This window comes from Acartia tonsa, chromosome 10 (assembly GCF_053477335.1).
Source record: "Acartia tonsa isolate MP-2025a chromosome 10, ASM5347733v1, whole genome shotgun sequence".
Taxonomy (NCBI): Eukaryota; Metazoa; Arthropoda; class Copepoda; order Calanoida; family Acartiidae; genus Acartia; species Acartia tonsa.
In genome coordinates this window covers 45,348,436-45,370,928 of record NC_137269.1, presented here as the reverse complement: position 1 = coordinate 45,370,928, position 22,493 = coordinate 45,348,436, and the positions used below count along the sequence as shown (strand labels likewise).

At 33.1% G+C, this 22,493-nt stretch overlaps 2 protein-coding genes and 1 long non-coding RNA gene across 4 annotated transcripts in view; 1 reads left to right on the top strand and 2 right to left on the bottom strand.

Annotated features, from left to right (window-relative positions):
• The window catches only part of LOC145330834 (chymotrypsin A-like), a 65,121-nt gene that overhangs the window by 5,280 nt on the left and 37,348 nt on the right, over positions 1 to 22,493 (top strand). Inside the window, exon 2 of the mRNA XM_080175497.1 lies at positions 8,321 to 8,397. Coding sequence (XP_080031623.1) covers positions 8,321 to 8,397 — 77 coding nt within the window. The remainder of the gene's footprint in view (positions 1 to 8,320; positions 8,398 to 22,493) is intronic.
• Positions 9,033 to 10,002, bottom strand: LOC145330142 (uncharacterized). The gene is made up of 2 exons (XR_013883273.1): positions 9,739 to 10,002; positions 9,033 to 9,167 (listed from the first exon to the last, which is right to left on the bottom strand). It is a non-coding gene; the product is annotated as an uncharacterized LOC145330142 (long non-coding RNA).
• The window catches only part of LOC145330141 (uncharacterized), a 32,398-nt gene continuing 20,012 nt past the window's right edge, over positions 10,108 to 22,493 (bottom strand). For both annotated transcript variants that reach the window (XM_080174725.1, XM_080174726.1), the window contains exons 17-25: positions 19,785 to 19,844; positions 17,109 to 17,172; positions 16,765 to 16,869; positions 15,755 to 15,847; positions 15,123 to 15,206; positions 14,606 to 14,693; positions 14,140 to 14,218; positions 13,185 to 13,248; positions 10,108 to 11,385 (exon numbers count right to left, since the gene is read on the bottom strand). In XM_080174725.1, coding sequence (XP_080030851.1) covers positions 11,287 to 11,385; positions 13,185 to 13,248; positions 14,140 to 14,218; positions 14,606 to 14,693; positions 15,123 to 15,206; positions 15,755 to 15,847; positions 16,765 to 16,869; positions 17,109 to 17,172; positions 19,785 to 19,844 — 736 coding nt within the window. In that variant the 3' untranslated portion in view covers positions 10,108 to 11,286. The remainder of the gene's footprint in view (positions 11,386 to 13,184; positions 13,249 to 14,139; positions 14,219 to 14,605; positions 14,694 to 15,122; positions 15,207 to 15,754; positions 15,848 to 16,764; positions 16,870 to 17,108; positions 17,173 to 19,784; positions 19,845 to 22,493) is intronic.

The window sequence follows — 22,493 nt, the reverse complement described above, 5'->3', positions numbered from 1 at the left end:
GGGCTTCATTGAAAAGCAGAATATTATTCAATTAATTAACCTTGCAAGGGAGCTTGTCCCCAGACTGACCCAATGGTACAATGCCAATAAGCTTCTCATTCACCCCCGCAAGACCAAATGTATGGTCTTTTCCTCCCCCCGTGAGATACTCACCCCCGCTGAGCTCGCTGCTAAGACCAACTTTGAAGTCTATGTAAACATGAACAATCATAATGAAAATGATGAGTCAAAAATCACTAAGTTGGATCTTGTGAGCGGTACCAATGAGGGTAGTATCAAACACTTGGGAATTCAATTAGACGAGAAAATGAAGTTTTCTTATCATCTTGAGAAAGTCTATAGTAAAGTCTCTAAAATAATTTATAGTATGAAAGTAATGCGTCATTTGTTGGACAAGAAACACCTAAAGCTACTCTATTCTTCTTATATTAAGTCGAATATCGAATATTGTTGTCTCCTGTTCACTGCCTGTCCTATGTATCTGTTAGCACCAATCATTAAGTTGCAGAAGCAGGCCATTAGAATAATCGAAAATTTGCCAAGCAGAGCTCACACAGCTGAATTTTTTAAATCCAATGGCATACTTCCGTTTAACCTGTTAATCGAATTCAATGTTTGTAAATTCATGCACGCCTATAAATTAGGCATTTTTCCCAAAATCTTTGAAAACACCTGGAATTTTGTTCAAGACAGACATACGTATGGCACTAGGAACAGGAACAACTTTGCTTACGAACCGGGCACCAATAGAAACTTTCTCCTGCACGCCCCTCTTAACTCTTTCCCAACTATCTTCAACAACCTTCCACTTGAAATTAAACTAATTGATAATAGGAATATTTTCAAGAAAAAATGTTTTACTTATTACCTTAATAAAATTGAGTTTTAAAAAATGCAAAATATTTTATGTTTTTCTTCCTTTTACTTAACATTTTTTGTTGTAACTAAGTTTCTATCCGTATTTTTAGCCCTCGTTTTTCTGTAAGCATTAAACATCTTTATTAAAAATCAATAAAACAGCATTTCTTTAACCTCAAATCTCAACGAATAGGTTCCGTAGGAACCGACACACATACCTATGTATAGAGTAGCTTGGCATAGTTTGTTTCTTATCCATTTTATTCATTTTACATTTTTATATTTTGACTTTGACTTTTTCCTTTATATTATATATTTTTATCAAGCAGCTAACGAACCGCGCAACCTCTACCTCTATCTATCTAATAAAAAAAATAACAAAGTTTTTTGAATTTTGACCGAAAATATATTTATTTATTTAAATTTAGATATCGAAAATTTTGTGATGACTATCGCTGACTGGTTAAGCTCTGTAGTGGGCATAGCCATCTACTCGTCGTAGTCGCTGGAGTCGTAGACGTCGTCGGGTTCCTGTTGGAGGAGCTCCTCCACAAGGTCCTGCTGGACGGTGACCAAGCGGTCCATGGCGGCGATGGAATCCATATTAGCCTGGAAGGAGCGGGCGTACGTAGGCATTACTGATATTAACCTCACGACTAACCCATAGTTGGAATACATCATGCGGAGGATTTCCTCATCGATGGCGTCGTTGCGGAATCTCCTCCACATCAGCATGTCGCCCTCGTGCACAACGCCCAACAACCTCCTCTTGACCATAAACCAGAGGTCCAGACAGCGCCTGTCTACCCCCGGAAATGGGAGTAGATCAGGCACTGCCGCGAGGTTCAACAGCTGCTGAACGCCGTGCACGGGTACAGGATCATCGACTTCATCGCTAGAATTAAGCATAGCGATGAGCTCCTGCACCTGGTCATGGAGGGGAACATTTTCCTCACCTCCAGCCTCCTCCGGAACTTCCGGCGCCCCATCTGGTAAAGCACCTTGGCCTTGTCCTACTTCCTCTTCTTGATCTGACATCTTTGAGACAATTGAACTTTGACCTTACCTACCCCATATTTATACCCCCCTTGTGTTTTAATACCATGCATTATGCAATCTTAATTTAACTTATTAATTAATTAGTAAATAACTTTCCCCACTTCCGATTTCCCGCGTATTTCCCCTATGCTTTACAACCAATTGTCTCCCTCCCGCCCCTTTTTCATTTATTCTACTGTGCTTTACCGGAAAACCACTCTTCCCCCCACCCCCTATTTTTTCTCCCCCCCAGTATATACCAAACGAAAAGCGCCGCTCCGTTTGTCTGGCTGGTAGCCACGACCGCGCACAAACCACTCACCACGTCCCTTTTTCTCCCCCTCGTTTTTCCTCCCCCCCTCCCCCATACCTGTTTAATTCCTTGACCCATCTCCCTTATTTTAACTAGTTTATCACTTCACCAACTTACATTTCTTATCCTTACTTTTTTTATGCTAATGTTAAATTAATCCATAGCAAAATATTAACAGACATCCTATTACTTTATACATCCTTCAAATAAAAAATAAATAGGTCATAGCAAGATATCTAGGATTTATTAAAAAACAAATCAATGAATTTAATTATGGTAAATTACTTTTTAATATTATATTTAGCTACTTTTTTTCAAAAACTAAACTATATCATTTCTCAAAACAATTTTATTTTTAATAGCCATATCAGAAACATTTTGCAGCTTTTTTTTCCCATTGATTCATTGTTGATTTTTGTGAACGTCTTGCGGACATCTCCGCGGTTGTTTTTGCGGATATTTTGCGGATATCTTGTATATAAAGTCGTAGAGAACTTGACCATAACTGGTCCAGACCGGAAATGGCCAACTTCTGGAGCTATAGTTGGAGACAAGCCCCCTCTTGTGCAGTTATCTGCTCAGCAATTTCACCCAATTTAGTTTCATGATACTCCATGTCCTTGTTTGGGTTGTATAGTGTGAGTGCCAACTCGGTTTCTAAATAACCCTGTTGGTATAGAAGACGGGCTACCTCACGACGCACTTCCTCACTGACATTGTCACCGTTAACTATATTGAGAAGTCGTTGATATGTTATTGTCAATCTATTGCGTAACGGCTGCCACAATTGTTGGTATTCTTCCTCTCCGAACATTTTTGTGCCTAAACAACAGTAAGATTTAAACTCCACTAAAGCAAAGCTATAACCAAATTGTGCGCGCAATAGCACGCCACAGTCTTTTTTAACATGACCCACTTTCACCCTTTACCTTCAAAAAGAGTGAGATCAATGGATTAATGAAACGTTTTCACCTTCCCTCAAAAAACCCCCCCCCCCCTCTCCCCCTCCCTCCCCCATATTGTTGCCCCATTCACAGCCATGCTGTGACCAGTTCTCAAAACATAAAAATCAGATTCCGGAGGAATCGAACTTTACATATTTAGGGACACACTCCCATTATCAAAATACCAAAATCAGATTCCGTAGGAATCGCATACGACATATTCTTTATTTGTACAATTGTAAAATTGTACATCATAGGATTATTATATCCATTCTCAAGAAATAAAAATCAGATTCCGTAGGAATCGAAACCAACCATTACACCTTGTTCACTTAAGTACATGATACGATTATATATTAGGATATCTTATTCATTTTTTGGATTTTTGGATTGGACCAAGTGTTATCGCGATATTTACCGTTATCCTGAAATCATTGGTGTGGAGATGTCCTTAGACCCGGACATAACTCCACTCTATAATGAAAATAATTTGTTACAAAGGAAACTGTCTATGTAGAGCTGAAAAGGGATCACAACGGGAATAGCGACTCCTTGTGGAGGTTTTGGTTCCTTAATTGTTCCGAATTTACGCTTGGAGAAGTTGCAACTGATAGTAGGAGGATGTCTGAAATACACAGCAAGATATTGTATTCTTTCATTGTTAAGATTATTATTTATTTGCACATATAACATTGTATCGGCTTGGCAAGCGTCAAAGTACACCAGTGGCTCCACAACCCTTAAAGGGTTATGCCAACTATCTGGTACAATGTTGCATGGAATTTTTATTGTAAAATGCTATCTTCATCTTATTCGAACTGGCCTGGTAACTAGGTGGAGACGAAGTTCGGCCAATTCCATGCTAGGTACTTAATAATAGTTATTATGTATATTATTATCAAACCTGCATCAAACACAACAAACAAGAAGAATCAAACAAATCAAGCATAGTAACACAATGTATGATATATATCTAATAAAATATGTTGTACCTTTGAGGAAAATAAATCTTATCTAAATCTTATCTTAAAAGTTTATAAATCTCTTTTCAACCCCCGGCCCCCCCCCCTTAACTTTAAGGGTTTTGTAACTTTTTTCGCTTGACCCCTTGGGTGATTTATGTGGTTGTATCAGGGGGTGTAGACACTTGATAAAATGGATAGATAAACCCCCCTTCTGTATGCTTTAAAATCAGAGGGTAGGACAGACGAACATTAACACTTGTAGAGTGTCAGAACTTAAAAAGCAGAATATATTAATGTATAAAACTTAAATGAATTGTAAGAAAATGTGTGCAAAACATATAGAGATGCTTCGCTTGTAATATTGTAACTTGTTGTTATAGGAATCATCATTTCAAAAATCACATGAATAGGATAATTAAATCACACAAAAGATAAGAAGTTGGAAATGAATCAGAAAATTATAACATACCTAAATCAACAATAAGAGCTAACCGTAACGGACATACGGACGGACAGACTGATCCTAATTATATAATAGTTTCGCTCCTTGAAATTTAGACTGATTCCTAAAACTATTAGGTACTATGGTAAAAGCCAAGTATCTCAAAATTAAGCATAAAGTATTTTAGTAAATTTGTGATTTACAGAATTTGTAGGAAAATAATGTTGAATATTAAATACATTGCATTGTTAATGTTCTTTTGTCTGCCTTTCCAGGGTTCTAAAGGGAAAAGACAACGCCTGATAAAGTGATGTACACTCCCAATGATGATACATAAAATTATCCCGTCTTTAGAATAAAATTGGTGGTTGAAACGTCTGGACAGGCGACTTCATGAACCAACAAGTCAAAATTCAATAAAAATCCCCAAAAGTCAACCAATAAGAAAACATTATCATAAAACTTTGGGAACTAGTGTAATAAACTGCCAAATGTCCCCTCCCTCACTGTTGCCTTTCTTAGATGTTAATTTTCGCTTTTATGGATGTTGTCATCTTTATTTATTTGTATGGGGTTACGAGTTTAAGGCTCTTCCCCTAAAGTTATAATCCCTCGTACCACTAAAATCCCATCCTTTTATTTTGCTTTGGAATGTACTTACCCTTAGAGAACCGAACCTAAAATAATTTTTGTTTGTGGGATAATTTCGGTTTATGTAAATTTGTAAAATTTATAACATTGCATTTTCTGAGATCTTTTGATACAGCTATGTGGAGCATTAAAAACTAATTAGTTTTTTTTCAGGGAGGACAGAGACATCGGGATTATTCTTATTCGTTAACTAAACAAATTTAGGAACTTTTATTGACTTTTTATTAGTTGGTTCATTAAGTTGAGTTTCTAAACGTTTCAACCATTGTCTTACCCCTGTAGATCCCTATTATTTTTTATTACGATGTTGTCTTATGGTGAGAAGAGGTTTCTTAGTTATGTACGAATTAAAAAGCATAGCAACTCTATATTTAATCGTTATCAGAAAGCACACACATCCGTATTAACATGATGATTTTAAATTTTCTTAAAATATAATTATCTAATTTTTGGAATAATAATTCCTATGACAACAGTGTACATAATTTAAGTGAAACATGTAAAAGTAAAAATAATATGTTTTTTTTTAACTAGATTACTTTTTAATATGAAAACTTCACATGATATCACATTTGAGCTAAGCCAATTTGTGTTTTAATTTGTTATATGTTCACACAGACGGACAGACTGTAAAGTTGTTGCAGAAAGGATTTTGGACTTTTGGTCCCCAAAGTTTTATAAACATTTTCTCTCATTCATTCATATAATACATTTTAATCTTAATGTACGTGAAGAAAGTCGCTCAAAAATCAGCATGTGACGTCATAAAAATGAGGAATTATCCATCTTTTGTTAGGGCCTCTCTATCCCACTCCTCCTCTCCTCATCCCTCATTTTTATGACGTCAGAATTTTTTTTGATCGACTTTCTTCACGTACAATTTCAATCTTCAAAAGGGGTAATTTGATTTATTTAATTGTTGGGTGCATATAAATATTTTTTTAAATTGTCTTATCCCTTAAGATTCCTGAGCTCCGTGTCATGTTTTATGTGTAATGCATTATTGTATCGGGGGGGGGGGGGGGGTATTCTAATTTATGTTTATGCCCAATATACCCAGGACTAATGACAAGGTACACTTAAAGGATAATCATATTGGTTTAGCGGTTAGCTAGAAAATTTTAAATTGATTATAGTGTTTGTATGTATATAAATAAGTAACCTCCAATGCAGGCGTATGGGGGATTAGGAAAATAGCCTGAAACCATCCCAGGACATGTATATATATGATATACTAAAGCTTATGTACCTATTTACAGAATTACTAACCCCCGTCGACAGATTCTAGGGGGGATAATTACCCCCTTGAGCAAATTTCGAGGGGGAAAATAAATTTCAGCGCGCTATTTTACCCCTTTCAATAAGGAATTTCCAACCCTCATGAGAATTTAAACCGCCTCAAAAAAGTTTGGACGTCCTTATGTCATACCTTCCAAGAAAATACCTTAAAACTACCACAGTACCAGTACTCCACTTATTTTTAAACTAGAGTTGGCTCAATATATCTATATCGCTATTGGCTAGTTTTCTATAAGTACATATCTATTTATCTATTTCTCAATAGATCAATTTTCCTCCCCCGCCATTACTATCTAAAAGAAAGAAGTAAATATTTATTAATTTAAATGATTTTAAAAAGATTTTTTCAATTATATTTTTTTCACATTACCATCACCAAAGGGTTAATATGATTAAAATTTTAGTTTTAATATTTTAACACAAAGGAAGTGTCGCCACAATCGAATTCTTTTAAAATACAGTTTTCTTAGATTTACTCTATTATGAACGTATATTTTTTATCTATGAAATAAGGATGAAATACTTCAATGTAATTCAAATATCTACATGAAGTGAAAAACTTAATTCATTCCATAAACAAATAGGATAAAGGTCTTATCGCTTTGGTCAATGAGAGTTTAATGAGGATTATTGGAGCACTATGAGTTTTAAACACTTTACCATTGGAAGACTCGAGCTCATTTATAGACGTTTATTTCCTATATAGATATGTCATGGATCTTGATGCAATAAAGCAGGCTGTTTTGTAAATGTTAAAAATTGGAAGATTTCATTAAATAAAAGTAATCGCAAATATACTTAGTAAATAGTGGAGCTAAATCAGTTTAGCGGTTACCTATATCTGGAGATTTATACGGACGGACAGGCATCATTCTATTTTGTATTAGTAGCGGCTTCCCCCGAAACCTATAGTTGAGTAGGGGGGGGGGGAGGTCATGAGTATAGCCTAAAACCATCATGATACATTTATGAAGCTTCCCTGAAAAGTTTAAGCGTCAGAAAAAAATCTTACTTCTTTATAACATGGGATGGGATAGATTGGTCTTGAAAGGTCTTGTGATAATACTTTATAATTCTACTAGTTATATCGACCCTAGCATATGTACCTTACCGAATTTGCCTTGAAGAGTAGAATAAAAACAAGGATGACAACATCCATAACAACGAAGATCTGAAACGGTAGGACAAACGAACATTAACACTTGTAGATTGTCAAAACTGAATAATCAGAATATTGTAAAAAAAAATCGAAACAAATTTGTAAGTAAATTTGTTAAAAACTGCTTAAATACTTACATTTTAGGACTTTATTATAGAGATGCCTCGCTTATTATATTGTACTTTGTTGTCCAGGAAACAGTATTTCAAAAATTAGATCAATCGGATAATTATATCAAAAAAAAATTTGTTGCAAAAAAACTTAAAAATCAACATGTTTAAAATGGACGTACGGACATTCTAGTAATGATTATAGAGTTGTAACGCTTTCTTAATCATACTTTTCTACTACAGAAATCACCATGCAAAATCTGGAATCGATAGGACAATTGAAACATGCCTAAATTAACGAAAAAAGTTTACGTTCCAGACAGACGCAAGGATGGACCGAACCTAATTATAGAAAAGCTTCGCATGAAAATTATTTTAGGATTTCGCAGGCCTGAATCGATGTTTTTAAACCAGCAATGTTTTATTTTTATTCTTCTCTAAAGACGAATTTAAAATTAGTGATCCTAAATTTTTAGATACATGGGCAAAAATCATTTTTTCTCTCCAATTTATTGCTATCTAAAATAAGTTTTTTTTTCAGACTGCGGCTACAATAAAGTATTTACAAACTTCCGACGTCCCAGAGAAAATCACAAGCTCTTTCAATCTATAGAAGAGGTAAGAATTTTTCTTAGTGGCGTGCGAAGCATTTTGTATGGAAGGGGTGGGGGAGATTTTTAACAATTTACCCCTCCCCCCTAAACCAAGGAGACACTTTGCATTAGGGGGGGGGGTCATTTTAATTATATAGATCAAACTTTAAAGGAGGATGTTTTAAGGGGGGGGGGGGGGTGGCACTTGTTATGGACCTTCTAATCCCCATCCCTTCTTCCCAGGGACGTCTAAGGAGGAAGGGTGGGTAAAGGGGTGATTATTGATCCCAAACGACAGCTGAAAATCACGTACAGGTTTCGTATTTTTTTCGAATAAATATCGTTGTTATTTAATCTAGTTTTATATTCATGTTTAAAAATTTTTACAGTAGTCAATTTAATTAACAAAAGTAATACTAGTTAATGTTCTCGGACGTACGAACTTATATACCTTAATCAAATAGCAGCTTTGCTAGCCATCAGGTTTAGCCAGCAAGCGAAAACATTCTAAATAACATTTATCAGACAAAAAGGTCGTCAAATTGACTAAGTAGTGCCCCCTCCAATGACAGCTGTAAATCATATATAGGTTTTGTGATTATTTTCGAATTTATTTCGTTAATGGTAAAGCTGCAGTTTTATTTCTATAAAAACAATTAATGAAATGAACAAGTTTATTTATTAGATAAAAACATTTGTAAATCTAATCACATAAAATATATTTGTCTTTATAAGATTAATATTGCATCAATACACACCTGGCTTAAACAAGGGTTAGGTTTTTCTGAACATGCCCTAAAAAAACAAAAGTAACATAATGTTTATTTTTTTAAATGGTGGAAAATTACTCATAAAATAGTGACCCAAATAGTTATTCTTTTCAACAATATATGCAGTGTATAAACAAAATAATTTTTATTTATAATGAAGTTTTAAAAATTAAAAGATACTCTTTTGGTATGGGCATTAATAGTTTCCACTGGATTAGTACCAGTTCTCAGCCATACTGAAACATCATGTATAGCATAATAAAATAAAAATTAATACTGGTATTGTTAGCATGGGCCTTCCGCTCCTCGGGACCATATAATTTGATAAATAACATTCCACCTCCAACAATCCTATGGTTTTCAATTTACTACAAAAACAGGATAAGGATAACTACTCGTTAAATGTACTTAACATAAATAAAACCCAAAAATACGGTAAAACCAACAAGAGAAATAAATCTAAAATGATATTTGGGGAACAGATGTAATGGTAATCAAATCAAGGATGTATTGACCCCGAATGTCAGCTAAAAACAGTTATAGGTTTCTTGACTTAAAAAAAATTAATATTGTGGTTGGTATAATCTGAATAAAACCTAAACATTGTTCAAGCTAGGTGTTAAAAATAATGCCATTTAATTTTTATCACATTGCGTATAGAGATATGGATTTTATTTGTAATAACAATTTTACATTTTAATTAGTAATAAAAAATAATCCATGAAAAATATTTTCACAGAAAAGTTAATTCAACAAAATAAAACCAGTTTTTTATCAGGTACAATATAATATAGCATAATTTAATTCTATGAATAAGCTATTACATTACAATAATGATATGTTTCAGAAATTCTTGTACATTTTAATCTTAAATGGGGGGAATTAAAATTATATGACGACCCCAAAAAATATATTGTTTTTTTCCCCATAAAATATTCAATAAAGGGGGGAGGGGCGGGGGGTAGGTTGTGCTGAAATTCCGTAAAGGTGTTAGTTTTAAAGCTTAACAGTAGGTAGTACGTAGAACGAAATTTTTTTGTGTCTATGGTTCTATTAAATAAGGAATTAGTTATTTCTCGCATCGTATTATAAACAGCTTTCCGTGGATATAGAATGTACAATTATAAGGCACCGGCTAAAAAACTGGTTTTATTCGTATGATTGTACATTTTTATATTCGTAGAAAGCTGGATATGATACGATGATAGACATAGTTTTTTCGTATGGATGAGAACCGGTTCCTATCCACAGGATTCGAATGAATACGAGAAAAACATATTATCGTTCTACTACCTACTGTTTTTTATGCCTTAAAACTCACGACTTTACGGAATTTTAGCACAACCTACCTCCCCCTTTTAACAAAATTCATAATTTTAATTTTATAATAAGCAGGTACACAAAAAAATATAAGCATATTTAACATAAGAAAAATATAAATTCATATTATTAATATCAAATGTTTATTTATTACTGGCGGCTGCACCTTTAAAGGCTTACAGGAGCGTTTGAAGTGGGGTAGGGAAGGGTTAAATTCGACAACTCATTTTCTTTCAGTTTTGAAAAGAAAAAGTAAATATAAATCTTTTGAGGTTTTTAAAAAGAAATTTTTTTTTTTTGGGGGGGGGGGGGTATTTATCCTAGGGGTTTATCTGAAGTGGGGTGCAGTGGTGGTAACCTCCTCCAAAATATTCATAAATCTTCCCAGGACCTCTGAGAGGCTACATTGTAAAGGAGAACCATATCGGTTCAACGATTAATGAAATCCTTCAGTACACACTCACAGACAGTTAGAGATCCTGTTACTTCTATATAAAGATTATCACATTATATTATTGCAGGTGGTTTTTAATCATTTCAGATCATTTTGACACTTAATATAAGGTTTTTTGTTTTGTTCATCACTAATTATTTTTTTTTAAGCCTCATTCTTCTTTACTTAAAAATCTCATTAATCACAGCAAAAAGAAAAAAGTTATCACATATCAAAGGAAAAAGAGTATTTTTTTTTTTAAATTACAAATAATTTTTTTTTACATATTTTAATATTGAAAATCTTAACTTTATATTTTGTATCAGAATGTAAAATACCAGTTTTTACTGATTTATTACCTTTACTCCTTAAATTTCTTTATTGTCTATGATTACTTACAGCTTTTAAGAACAGATTTGTTATTGTTACTTTTCTCTAAAATGTCTGGATTTTTAATCATTATTGTCATCAGTACCTCGTCTAAATAGGCCTAAAAAAAAGTTGATACCTATCAATGTTTCAATTCAGGGATGGGCAGCCGCGCGTCAGCAGATTTGTAAATATCAGAGAAATCAACCCTTTACAATTTCAAAAAGCTGGAAGTTAAAACCTGACTCAAATATGGAGATTCCTCAACTTTTCCATTTTTTTAAAGAATCAAATGTCGCAGTTGCTGAGCCTTGTTACAAACCTTTTCATAAATATTTTATTTAATAATAATCATGTTATACTAAAAGGGGACTATGCACGAACGGGAGCAAGTGATTTTTAGTACCTTCTAGGTATGAACCTACGTATTTTTTTTTTACATAATATAGTATACATTGCTATATCAACAAAACAATATGTTTTACCAACTTTCAAACATTATGTTCAAGATTTCTTTAGTTTACATTATTCCCCAAGGTTTCATAATAACGTTTTTTTTTATTCATTGGCTTAACAATTTTGGGGACATTAATGAATTTTAATTGGTTGATTCATTAAGTTCAGTGTTAAAACGTTTTAATCTACAGAAGGGGAAATTATGTGTATCATCATTGTAGACGTACATCAATTTACCAGCCATTGTCTTATCACTTTAGATACCTGACTTTAGTTATATACTTAGATTGGTATTGGAACACATATAACAGAAGTATTCTCATGTTAATCATCAAATATCTGCAAGTCAATTGTTTGAGAAAAGGATTTGCTACATATAATACAATTGTTTCTCTTAAAAAAATAGTGAAAATATTTTTGCTAAAAAATAAATGCAAATTATGTTAAGATTTACTACGGGAAGGTGCTAAACATCACTTGCTCTTGCATAGTCCCTTTAAAGGTAATATATCATACTCCTCTACTACCCCTTCTAGATAAATATAACGTGTCCTTAGAGCACTCCAGGGACTCAATTCCAAGTAATAAATTATATATATTAATAAACTGAAAGAAACCAATTAAATAATAAATTTTAAATTATAAATTTTGTGCATTAATATTTACAATTGCAAGTAATATATTATGTTAAAATAATGTAAGGCCATGCAGTGATTTCAATTAAGCATTTACAACTATTTTAACTTACTTGAGAGAACTGAAGGCATAGAATAATTCAAAGTCTTAAAATCAGAAAATTTATAGAAGAAATTGTTTTAGAAATTTTATGAAAAAAGTGTTTTTAAAAAGCATGTAAGATTGTTTTTTTTTATCATGATTGGAAATTTTCACTTTGTGTAACTAAATTATTAATATATTTAAATACTAGTACAATGGAAACATATTTTGGGTTAAGTGAAGGAAACGAAGTTGCGGGTTTCGTCATACTTTCACGATAGCTTTTCTCTTATTTCTAACCCCTGCAGGGGTCTCTAACCCTGTGGGGCAATCACATAACCTAACTTGACCTAAAATAATCTTTCAAAAACTACTGCGAAAATACGACGAAACCCACAACTTTGTTTCCTTCACATGACCCCATATTTTTATAATCTAATCAAAAACATACTAACTAAGATTGCCATACTTAACGAAAATTTACCATCATTAATATAAATTAATTCTTTTTATATGGCTTCGAAACCGATTAATAACCACTGGATTAGAACCGGTTCTCAGCCAGTGAAAAATCCTATATAGCATCGTATTACAGACAATTTTGCACGAATATCAAAATTAATTTAAACCATAATATTAATACCTACCAGTTTAGTTAACAAAACTGGTTTTAATCTTAAAATTTTTCATTTCAATATCCGCGTAAAGCTGTCTATAATACGATGCGATAAATAACTAATAAAATACCTTTAATTTTCTGTTCATCTCTGTTTGTTCAGCTAGCTGGCTATGAAGGCTGGAAGTTTGAACTCTAAAAAAAATATTTTATGACTTAAGGGGATCTTAGGCTTCTATTTACCAAAAGAGGGCGCTATTCTACCTTATATTAATTTGTCGAACAAAGAAACATCTTCCCCTCAATTTATAAATATATTGCATGAATGAATAGTATTTTATTTGTTTATTACTTTAGATCAGGTTAGGTTAGATTATATTGGGTAAGGCATGCAACAAACACTATAAAATATTAGGCTAAGTAACAGTCAACCAACCCTTTAATTAAACGACCTTTGTCAAGAAGTCCTAACAGACTGTGTATGGCAAGGAGTAGCGCCTGCATACAGGCCAAGGTATACAAGGCCTACTCTCACTATTATTTAAAACTCTTCGGATCACAAAGGAACATAAATTCAGGTATACTTCAGGGAGTGACGAGACATTTGGCTGTTTAGGACACAAGTCTCAACAATTTTATAATAATGATTTTTTATTCGTTGGCATACCAACTTTTGGGACTTAATATTGAATTTTGTTTGGTTGGTTAATTAAGTTCGAGTGTCCATAAGTTTCAACCAATAATTCTTAAGATAATGCAATTATGTGAATCATTGGGAATGTACATCAATTTATCGGCCATTGTCCTTTAACATACCTGGGCATACCCCCAACTATGAAATGTAAAATTACCCCGTAAAATCATAGATGGATAGTTAGTGCACTACTAGTTGGTACCAACCAATCCAGTTTTAATTCAACATGTTAGAAAAGTTGTAAAACTTTGCGTCGACCAACCCCCATGTTCACTTTATAATGCAGGAATTAAGCTTAGAAAAGAAACTATCCCCCCTTATTCTGAGTTTAAAAAAATATATGTGGGTGAGGGGGGGGGGGCGTTATATTCGTTATGAAGTAAGGAACTTACCTTATATCCTGAGGATCGTCAGTGTCGAGTCTCATGTAAGTAACATCATTTGCATTGCTCAAAGATCTATTTCTCGTTCCTAAATCAAATAATATATAAAACTATCAGGGATCTAAAGGGATAAGACAATGGCTGATAAATTGATGATACATAAAATTACACCTTCTTGTGATTTAAAATAGTGGTTTAAACGTTTGGACACTTAATCTAATGAACAAAACAAACAAAATTCAATTCATTAAAGTTTGGTAAGCCAACGAATAAGAAAACGTTAATATAAAACTTTGGGGACTAGTTTAATAAACAGCCCAATGTCCCTCCGTCCCTGTTTAAGCTTCTCTATATATTCAGATGCCTGGAAGTATGCAACGTAATTTTGTTAATTACAGTAAAATTTAGTAGAAAATAAAGATTTTTCTTTTAAAAGGTTTCGTGATTTTACTAAATTAAATAATATTTAATTTACCTCCTAAAAAGCTGCGTTTCCAATTTTTCTCGTTGTTGAAAGCGTCTAGTAGAGATCGTTTTTGGTTTCTTAACACCAAATTGTCTTCCTAAAATGAAACATGTGTAACATGTCTGAAAACAGGAAATCAGTTATATAACCTAGGCAGGGACGTTCAAGCTTTTTTAAAAGGGGTTGAATGTGGGGTTTTAAAGATTTGCGGGGGGTAATCTAATGTATTTTAAAAAATCATGATATAGATGACATCCGTGGTTTAAAAGACTGAGGTGGGATTAACAACCCCTTACCCCCCCTTAAACATCTCTGTTTCTCGGCTACTTTCCAAACCTCATTTCCTGTATGGGGAAGGAGGGCAATGATATACCACCTCTAGGGTGGATATAGGTATATAATATTTACCCTAACCCCCTCCCCCCTCTTCAAGTGGATGGGGTTATTTGTAAAAGGCAAAAGCAATCAAATAAAGTATCATATGGCATAAAACACAGGAACATTGAATAAAATGAATAAAAAAAACCTTTAATTCTTGTATGATATCATCCTGTTCTTGAATTCTGGCCACCATTTGTTGGATCTTCAACAGGTACTCATTCTCATAGCTCTAAAATCAGTGATTACGTCATATATGCTAGAATATCACCCCCCCCCCCCCCCTCTAAAATGAGTGATTACGTCATATCTACTTAAATATCAATAGCCCCTCCCCCTCCCCCTTGTAAACTTTTATGTTCTTGCAGCTACGTCATATCTTCTTGAATATCCCCCTCCCTTATAGTAACCTTATTATTTTCAAATCTGCTCAAATATTTACTCCCCCCCCCCCCCCTTGTAAACTTTTATATTCTTGTAGCTCTGTGATTACGTCATATCTGCTAGAATATCACCCCCCCCCCCCCCCCCCCAACACTTAGTAACTTTTGTATTCTTGTAACTCTATCTGTAACTCTGTAAATACCTATCAGCTTTCCACTGATATTAAAATAAACAAATATTAGATTCAGTAATTCCTTAGGTGTCTAGGTCCGGGCTAACAAAACTTATATATATTTGTGGAAAATTGTCTGAACTATATACTATAAATAATAATTTAGTATGTTTGACAACCGGTTCTGATCCAGCGGAATTGATCGGTTTCTAAGCCATATTTACCTCTGTAGTAGATAGTTGATCAGATCCTAATGACATCTTAGAAACTTCGGAAATTCTTTCTCTTGTTGAATCTTTACTTTCTGTATCTCGCATCTGAACAAATTCTTATATAAAGTAAAATGAACTCGGTGTGTGTGTGTGTACTGCATTATCTCTCAAACAACTAAACCGATAGGGTTCTTTTTTACAATGCTGCTACTAATAGGTCCTTGGCAGGTTTATAAATATTTTGAGAGGGGATACCACCACCCTTTGCAATAGAAATTGCCAAAAATCTAAAAAGTAACTAGCGCCGTCTAGAGGACTTCTTCTTTGTAAACAGCTGAACTTAACATAAATAAAATTAGTAACTCTCCAAATTTCTATAAAAAATAAGGATGACAGCATCCAAAAATGCGAAACTCTAAATTGCATAAGGATGGACAAACGAACAAGCCAGAACATAATAAGCAGAATTATAATATCAATTTACATGTCTAAACAAAATTGTACATAAATTAGATGCAAATTTACGTAATTACTGAATATAGTAAAAGGACAGACTTCCATTAAAGGATTTAATTATAATGACGACTTGCTAATAACATCGTTATTAGGTACATAAATCAGATTAATAATTATGGTGCAATATCCCCCCTGGCCCCCGTGGTGCAGTTGTACCTGGGCCACTTGGTACAGTTGTACCTGGCCCCCGTGGTGCAGTTGTACCTGGGCCACTTGGTACAGTTGTACCTGGCCCCCGTGGTGCAGTTGTACCTGGGCCACTTGAAGCAAATGTTCAAATAAAGTTTCTATTGCCTACAAGTAATAACATGCATCAATTACCTCATACAGGTGAGGCTGCTATACAATTACATTACACTTTTAAAAACTTATTTGAGGGGGGGGTATTTTTGGTACCCTCCCTAAAAATAGTTATAAACCTTCCCAGGACATAACAGCTAACGCGATCATTCGGTACAGACAGAAATTATTTTACTTTTATATAAGGATAATAAAATAATATGTACCTTGTCCTCTAAGAATTTGTGATCATCCTGCATCCTGATCATATCCTCTTGTAGCTTTAAAACTGTGTCGTCCACTGACTCCTTCTCCAGGTATAGTAGCCGCACCTAAACAGCAGTAAGAGGCTCATTTCTTTCGCGTATTTTCCGTGAATTTGTGTGTTTGCGGTTAGTCAAATGCGCTTATTAGGTCAAACTTTTATTAATTTTATGTATGTATATTGTATTATTTATATATAAAATTGTCCAAATTCAGAACAGTATGACTTAAAAAGTGCATTTGAATAAAATGTGAAACAAAAATGGGCAAAAAAATATTTTACTATTATCAGTACCTAATGGTTTACCTTTTCATTGAGATCTGTTTTATCTTTCTCTAACCTATCCACCTCTCCTTGAAGCTGTTCAATTCTAAAATATTATAGATATAGTTTATCTAGAGGATCAAACTGACCCCATTATTCATCAACTTATAAAATAAACACTTAGAGCTGGATCTTTAAATCATTTAGTGGTGCGGCAGGTTGGGGTGCAGTGGCTGTAGCGCACCGTCGGCCCACCTCTAGCGCACCCCGATCCGGTTCACCACTAAATTGATATAAAGATCCAGCTCTAGTTTTAAATATTTTTGATTATATACGATCCATTTATGGCATACAAGTTACAAATTTTTTTATATGTACACATTTCAACCAATGATATGGTCGGATTGCTATTCCACATTTATCTTATTTTTTTATATGTACACATTTCAACCAATGATATGGTCGGATTGCTATTCCACATTTATCTTATTAGAGAGTGTATCTCTAGATTATTTCTCTTTAGAATATATAGAAAGTGTAATTTCTTTAATATAGAAAAGACCAATAAATTTTTAAGTTAAGAAAAGGGAGGGATTAATTGTAAAGTTCGCGTAATCAAGATATTTCTAACAGACTAGCGGAAAAAAACTGAAACATTACTGGAAACCAGTGTTTCGGAGCCGGGAGCTCAAAATCAAACGGCTCCAAAACGCTGCTAGAAACAATGTAAAGCTTCCCAATATTGAAAAATCAGTGAGGTACTTTGCAAGATCTTAACGAACAAACTTTAAAAGTTTTAAGTACTAAATAAAAAAGTTAGAAATAAAAAGCTATTTGATACTGAGTTTAAAGTATTTTCTTTTCTACTTAAAAGTAAAACAAGGATGACGACATCCAAAAAAGCGAAGCTCTGAAACAATATGACAGACGAACATTAACTTTTGTTGAGTGTCAGAACTGAATATACAAAATATGAAAATAGAAGGTTTGACAAAATTATAGGGTAAGGGGGGGGGGGGGAATTTCGTTTTTTTTTCGGTTTTTTTGAAAAAAAAAATGGGGTAAATATTAATATTTTCAAATGAAACCAAGACCAGTATAAAAGCTAAAGTTTAAGAAATCATCTCTACTGGTCAAATAGTTTCTGAAAAAAATTAAGGTTAGGTTCATTTTAAGGGTTTTTTGAGCCCCGGGGGGCTAGGGGTTGGCGGCAGGGGGGCAACTTCTAAACTTAAACTTAATTTATAAGTATAAAAGCTTAAGTTTAAGAAATCATCTCAATTGGTCAAATGGTTCCTGAGAAAATTAAGGTTAGGTTAATTTTTAGGTTTTTTTTAGCCCCAGAGGGCTAGGGGTTGGTGGCAGGGGGGTGATTTCTAAACTAGAAAGTAGTTTATAAGCATAAAAGCCTAAGTTTAAGAAATTTTCTCTATTGGTCAAATGGTTCCTGAGAAAATTAAGGTTAGGTTAATTTTTAGGTTTTTTTGAGCCCCGGAGGGCTAGGGGTTGGCGGCAAGGGGGTGACTTCTAAACTAGAAGGTAGTTTATAAGCATAAAAGCTTAAGTTTAAGAAATCATCTCTATTGGTCAAATGGTTCCTGAGAAAATTAAGGTTAGGTTAGTGAAATACATATAGTAAATTATTTTTGGAAATCACTGATTTTTCCCCCGGCGCCAACTTTGGTCATTTTTGAAAAAAATATTAACTTGATTTTAAAGCTCTCAACGGATTTGCAAAAAGCGGGCAATTCTTAGTTCAAAAAGTTTTTTTGGATCAGCTCTAGGTCTTACCAATTTTTGTGTAGGTCGATCTTTACACACCTACTAAAAAATTTTTGAAAAAAAAAAATTTTTCGTCCGACTTTGAGACCCAATAAGTACCCTTAATATTCATCTCACAAAAAATTCATTTTATACTGTAGGCAATTTAATAAGGAACAAATTTGCTTTTATGTTTTTTTCTGTCATTTGAAAGGAACATGGAGAAAAAGGTCATTTAATGAAGGTAGGTCGAAATTACCGAAAATAGCCCCTTACCGAAACTTCCCCCCCCTTACCCTACGTTTTGTTGTAAAACATCTTAAATACAAAATTCTGTTTAAGGACATACTGACATTTTTAATACTTGATTATAAAGATGCTTCGCTCATAATATTGTACCTTATTATAATAGGAATCAGTAATCAAAAAATCAGATCGATCGGATGATTTTATCACATAAAAAAATTGTTATTAAAAAAGTAAAAAAATCAACATGTTTAAAAATGGACGTACAGACATTCTGGTAACGATTATAGAGTTGCTACGCTTTCTAAGTCGTACCTAACTACTACAGGTATCACCATGAAAAGTTTGAAATCGATAGGACAATTTTAACATGCCTAAATTAACGAATAAAAGCTAACTATCTCGGACGGACGTATGGACGGAAGGGCTGACCGACCCTAATTATAGAAAAGCTTTGCTCTTAAAAATATTAACCTTTGTAATGGATGTATTAATACTTGATCTTAAACCAAATTTTCATGTTCTCTGGGTAATTAAGTGAAACACGTAGAGGGCTAAACTAACGATTCCCTTCTTCCACCCCCCTAACCTACTACTAAATGAACGAACTGACCAACACGAGAGTTCCATGTTAGCAACCTAAATTGATGACAATTTTCTCCTGTTATAATATCTACCTACGTATAGGTATTCTATATCATTATACATTACCTTAGTTTATAGTTTGCTATTTCAAGTTCTCTTTCTTTGTTTAGAGCTCGGATTTCTTCCCTAAATAAATAACAAAATATTGTGACACAGTATATAGGTATATATATGTATAAATGGCTCTTTTTGTTTATGATATGATTTATTAGCAGTAAATTACAGATTAATTTTACAAATAATTAAATACATTTTAAATTACATCATTTTTATAGATATATTTATTTATATTGACACAATTAGGGTAACTGTACTACAGGGCCTTTAAAGTCAATCTTGACTGTCCTTCGGCCCATTTTTCATTTAATTTTTTAAAAATATTTACAAGTTTCACAAATAATATAAAATAATATTAGCTATTTACAGGGTATGGCATTAAAGTAGCTTACTGGTTGCGATATTTAAATTATATTTATATTTTTCCACAGGGATAACACTTTCTCTCCCTGCATTGAAATGTTTTGTACTTTGATATACACTTATTTTCTACAAATTTTTTAACAGCTTTGGATGAATTTAATGATCTTAGCTCACCTGCCCAACTATTCCAAATTTTCGGGATTTTTACTGAAGGAAAAGTTTCATAGATTTTATAATTTGGCTTCTCTACTCTAAGACATTTTGATCTAGTATTTTGCAATGGTGTTAGAAAATTAAGCATACATTTGGGAAGTTTGTTTTCTAAATATTTAGAGACAAATTCAACTACATTTGCATCCCTTAGGTCAAAAATGTTAAGAATATCTAGTTTTCCCATCAGGGGCTCGGCATGCACATTGTACTTAGCATTTAAAACATTTCTTACAGCTTTCTTCTGTAGGTTATGAATTTTTGTGATATGCTCATCCTTTGCCGCCCCCCAAACAATTAAGCCATACTCTATGTGGGGCTTAGCGAGGCTGTTGTAGATTGTTTTTAAAGTAGTGGTTGGAAAGAGCTTTTTTGTTTGGGATAGGGCATAGACTGAGCTTGCTATTTTATTTTCTACATAATTTATATGTTTGTCCCACTTAAGTTCATCATCTATAAGAACACCAACAAACTTGAAAAATTTAGTATTACAATCTCTGCCAATTCTTTCAATTTTTTCCCCTCCTATTTTCAATGTGCATAACTCTGGATCAAATGGCTTTTTATGTGGGCGAAAAATCATATATTTAGTTTTTGATACATTCAAGGCTAGTTTATTTGCTCTAAACCAATTTTTTGCTTTATCAAGTTCTAAATTAGAATCTGCAATTAAGTCATTTAAGTTGTTGTTTGATTTGCTAAAAGTAGTATCATCAGCAAATAAAGGGAGAGGTCATTTTCTAGTAAATCCCGTAAAGGTGTGTGTTATAAGGCCTAAAAATAGTAGTAGAACGATAAGGTGCTCTATATATTTGTATTTCCTATTGAATAGAACAATAGGGAAGAAATTTTTTTTTTTTTTTTTGATAACCGTACCTGGAATATCTGAAATTTCTATCAAATGCTTTGTTTGGCTCAAACTGACACAAATAAAAAAAAAATATAATTATAATAAATCAACCTGTAAAGAATGACTTCTTCCTTTGTTTAATGGTATAGATTGTTCTTAACCTTTACCTTGTACCTATAGAAAACATTATTATTATAATTATATTTTTTTTAAATTTTTGTCAGTTTGAGCCAAACAAAGCGTTTGATAGAAATTTCGTATTTTTTTTAGATAATCCAGGTACGGTTATCAAAAAAAAAAAAAAAATTTCCCTATTGTTCTATTCAATAGGGAATACATATATCTAGAGCACCTTATCGTTCTACTACTATTTTTAGGCCTTATAACACACACCTTTACGGGATTTACTAGAAAATGACCTCTCCCTTTGTTAAAAAGGATGTTGCATTTGGTAAATCATTTATGTATAGAATGAATAAGAGGGGGCCTAAAATACTTCCCTGTGGAACCCCTGTTTGAATGATTTTTTTAGCTGAATTTACACCATTGATTGTAACAAACTGTTGCCGTCCTATTAAATAGTTTTCAAACCATTTCAAGGTATTTTTAAAACCGTAGTGTTCAAGTTTGTTTAAAAGAATTTTTATATTTAGGACATCAAAGGCTTTTGAAAGATCTAAGAAAATGTTTATTGTATATTCAGGGTTCTTTTTATTTAGATTTTCATAGATATGCTTAAGTAAATTTAATAAAGGCTGTGTTGTGTTATGATTAGGACGAAACCCATATTGATATTTATATAGGATATTACAATCTGATAAAAATTTGATCATTTGTAATGCAACAACTTTTTCTAAAATTTTGCTAAATGCTGAAAGAATAGAAATTGGACGATAATTAGTAAACTTATTTCTTTCTCCTGCTTTAAAAATAGGTACTACACGAGCAATTTTGTAATTTTGTGGTATGAATCCTGTTTTTAATGATAAATTAAATAGGTATACTAACGGATCAATAATTTCATTTATAACTTCTTTGATAAGAAAGATTGAGATGTTATCCTCCCCACAACTCTTTTTGCTTTTAAGTTTATTTAGAGCATACAACAAGTTCTTTTTAGTTACAATACCAAAATTGAAATTAGTATCATTTTTCTCCCCAAGAAAGCTATGAAAATTGGATTCAGAATTTGGTATATTTTCTGCAATTTTAGACCCAATACTTGAAAAAAAGTCGTTGAAACCATCAGCTATTGACTTTGCCCCTGAATATGATTTTATGTCATCATAAAAGAT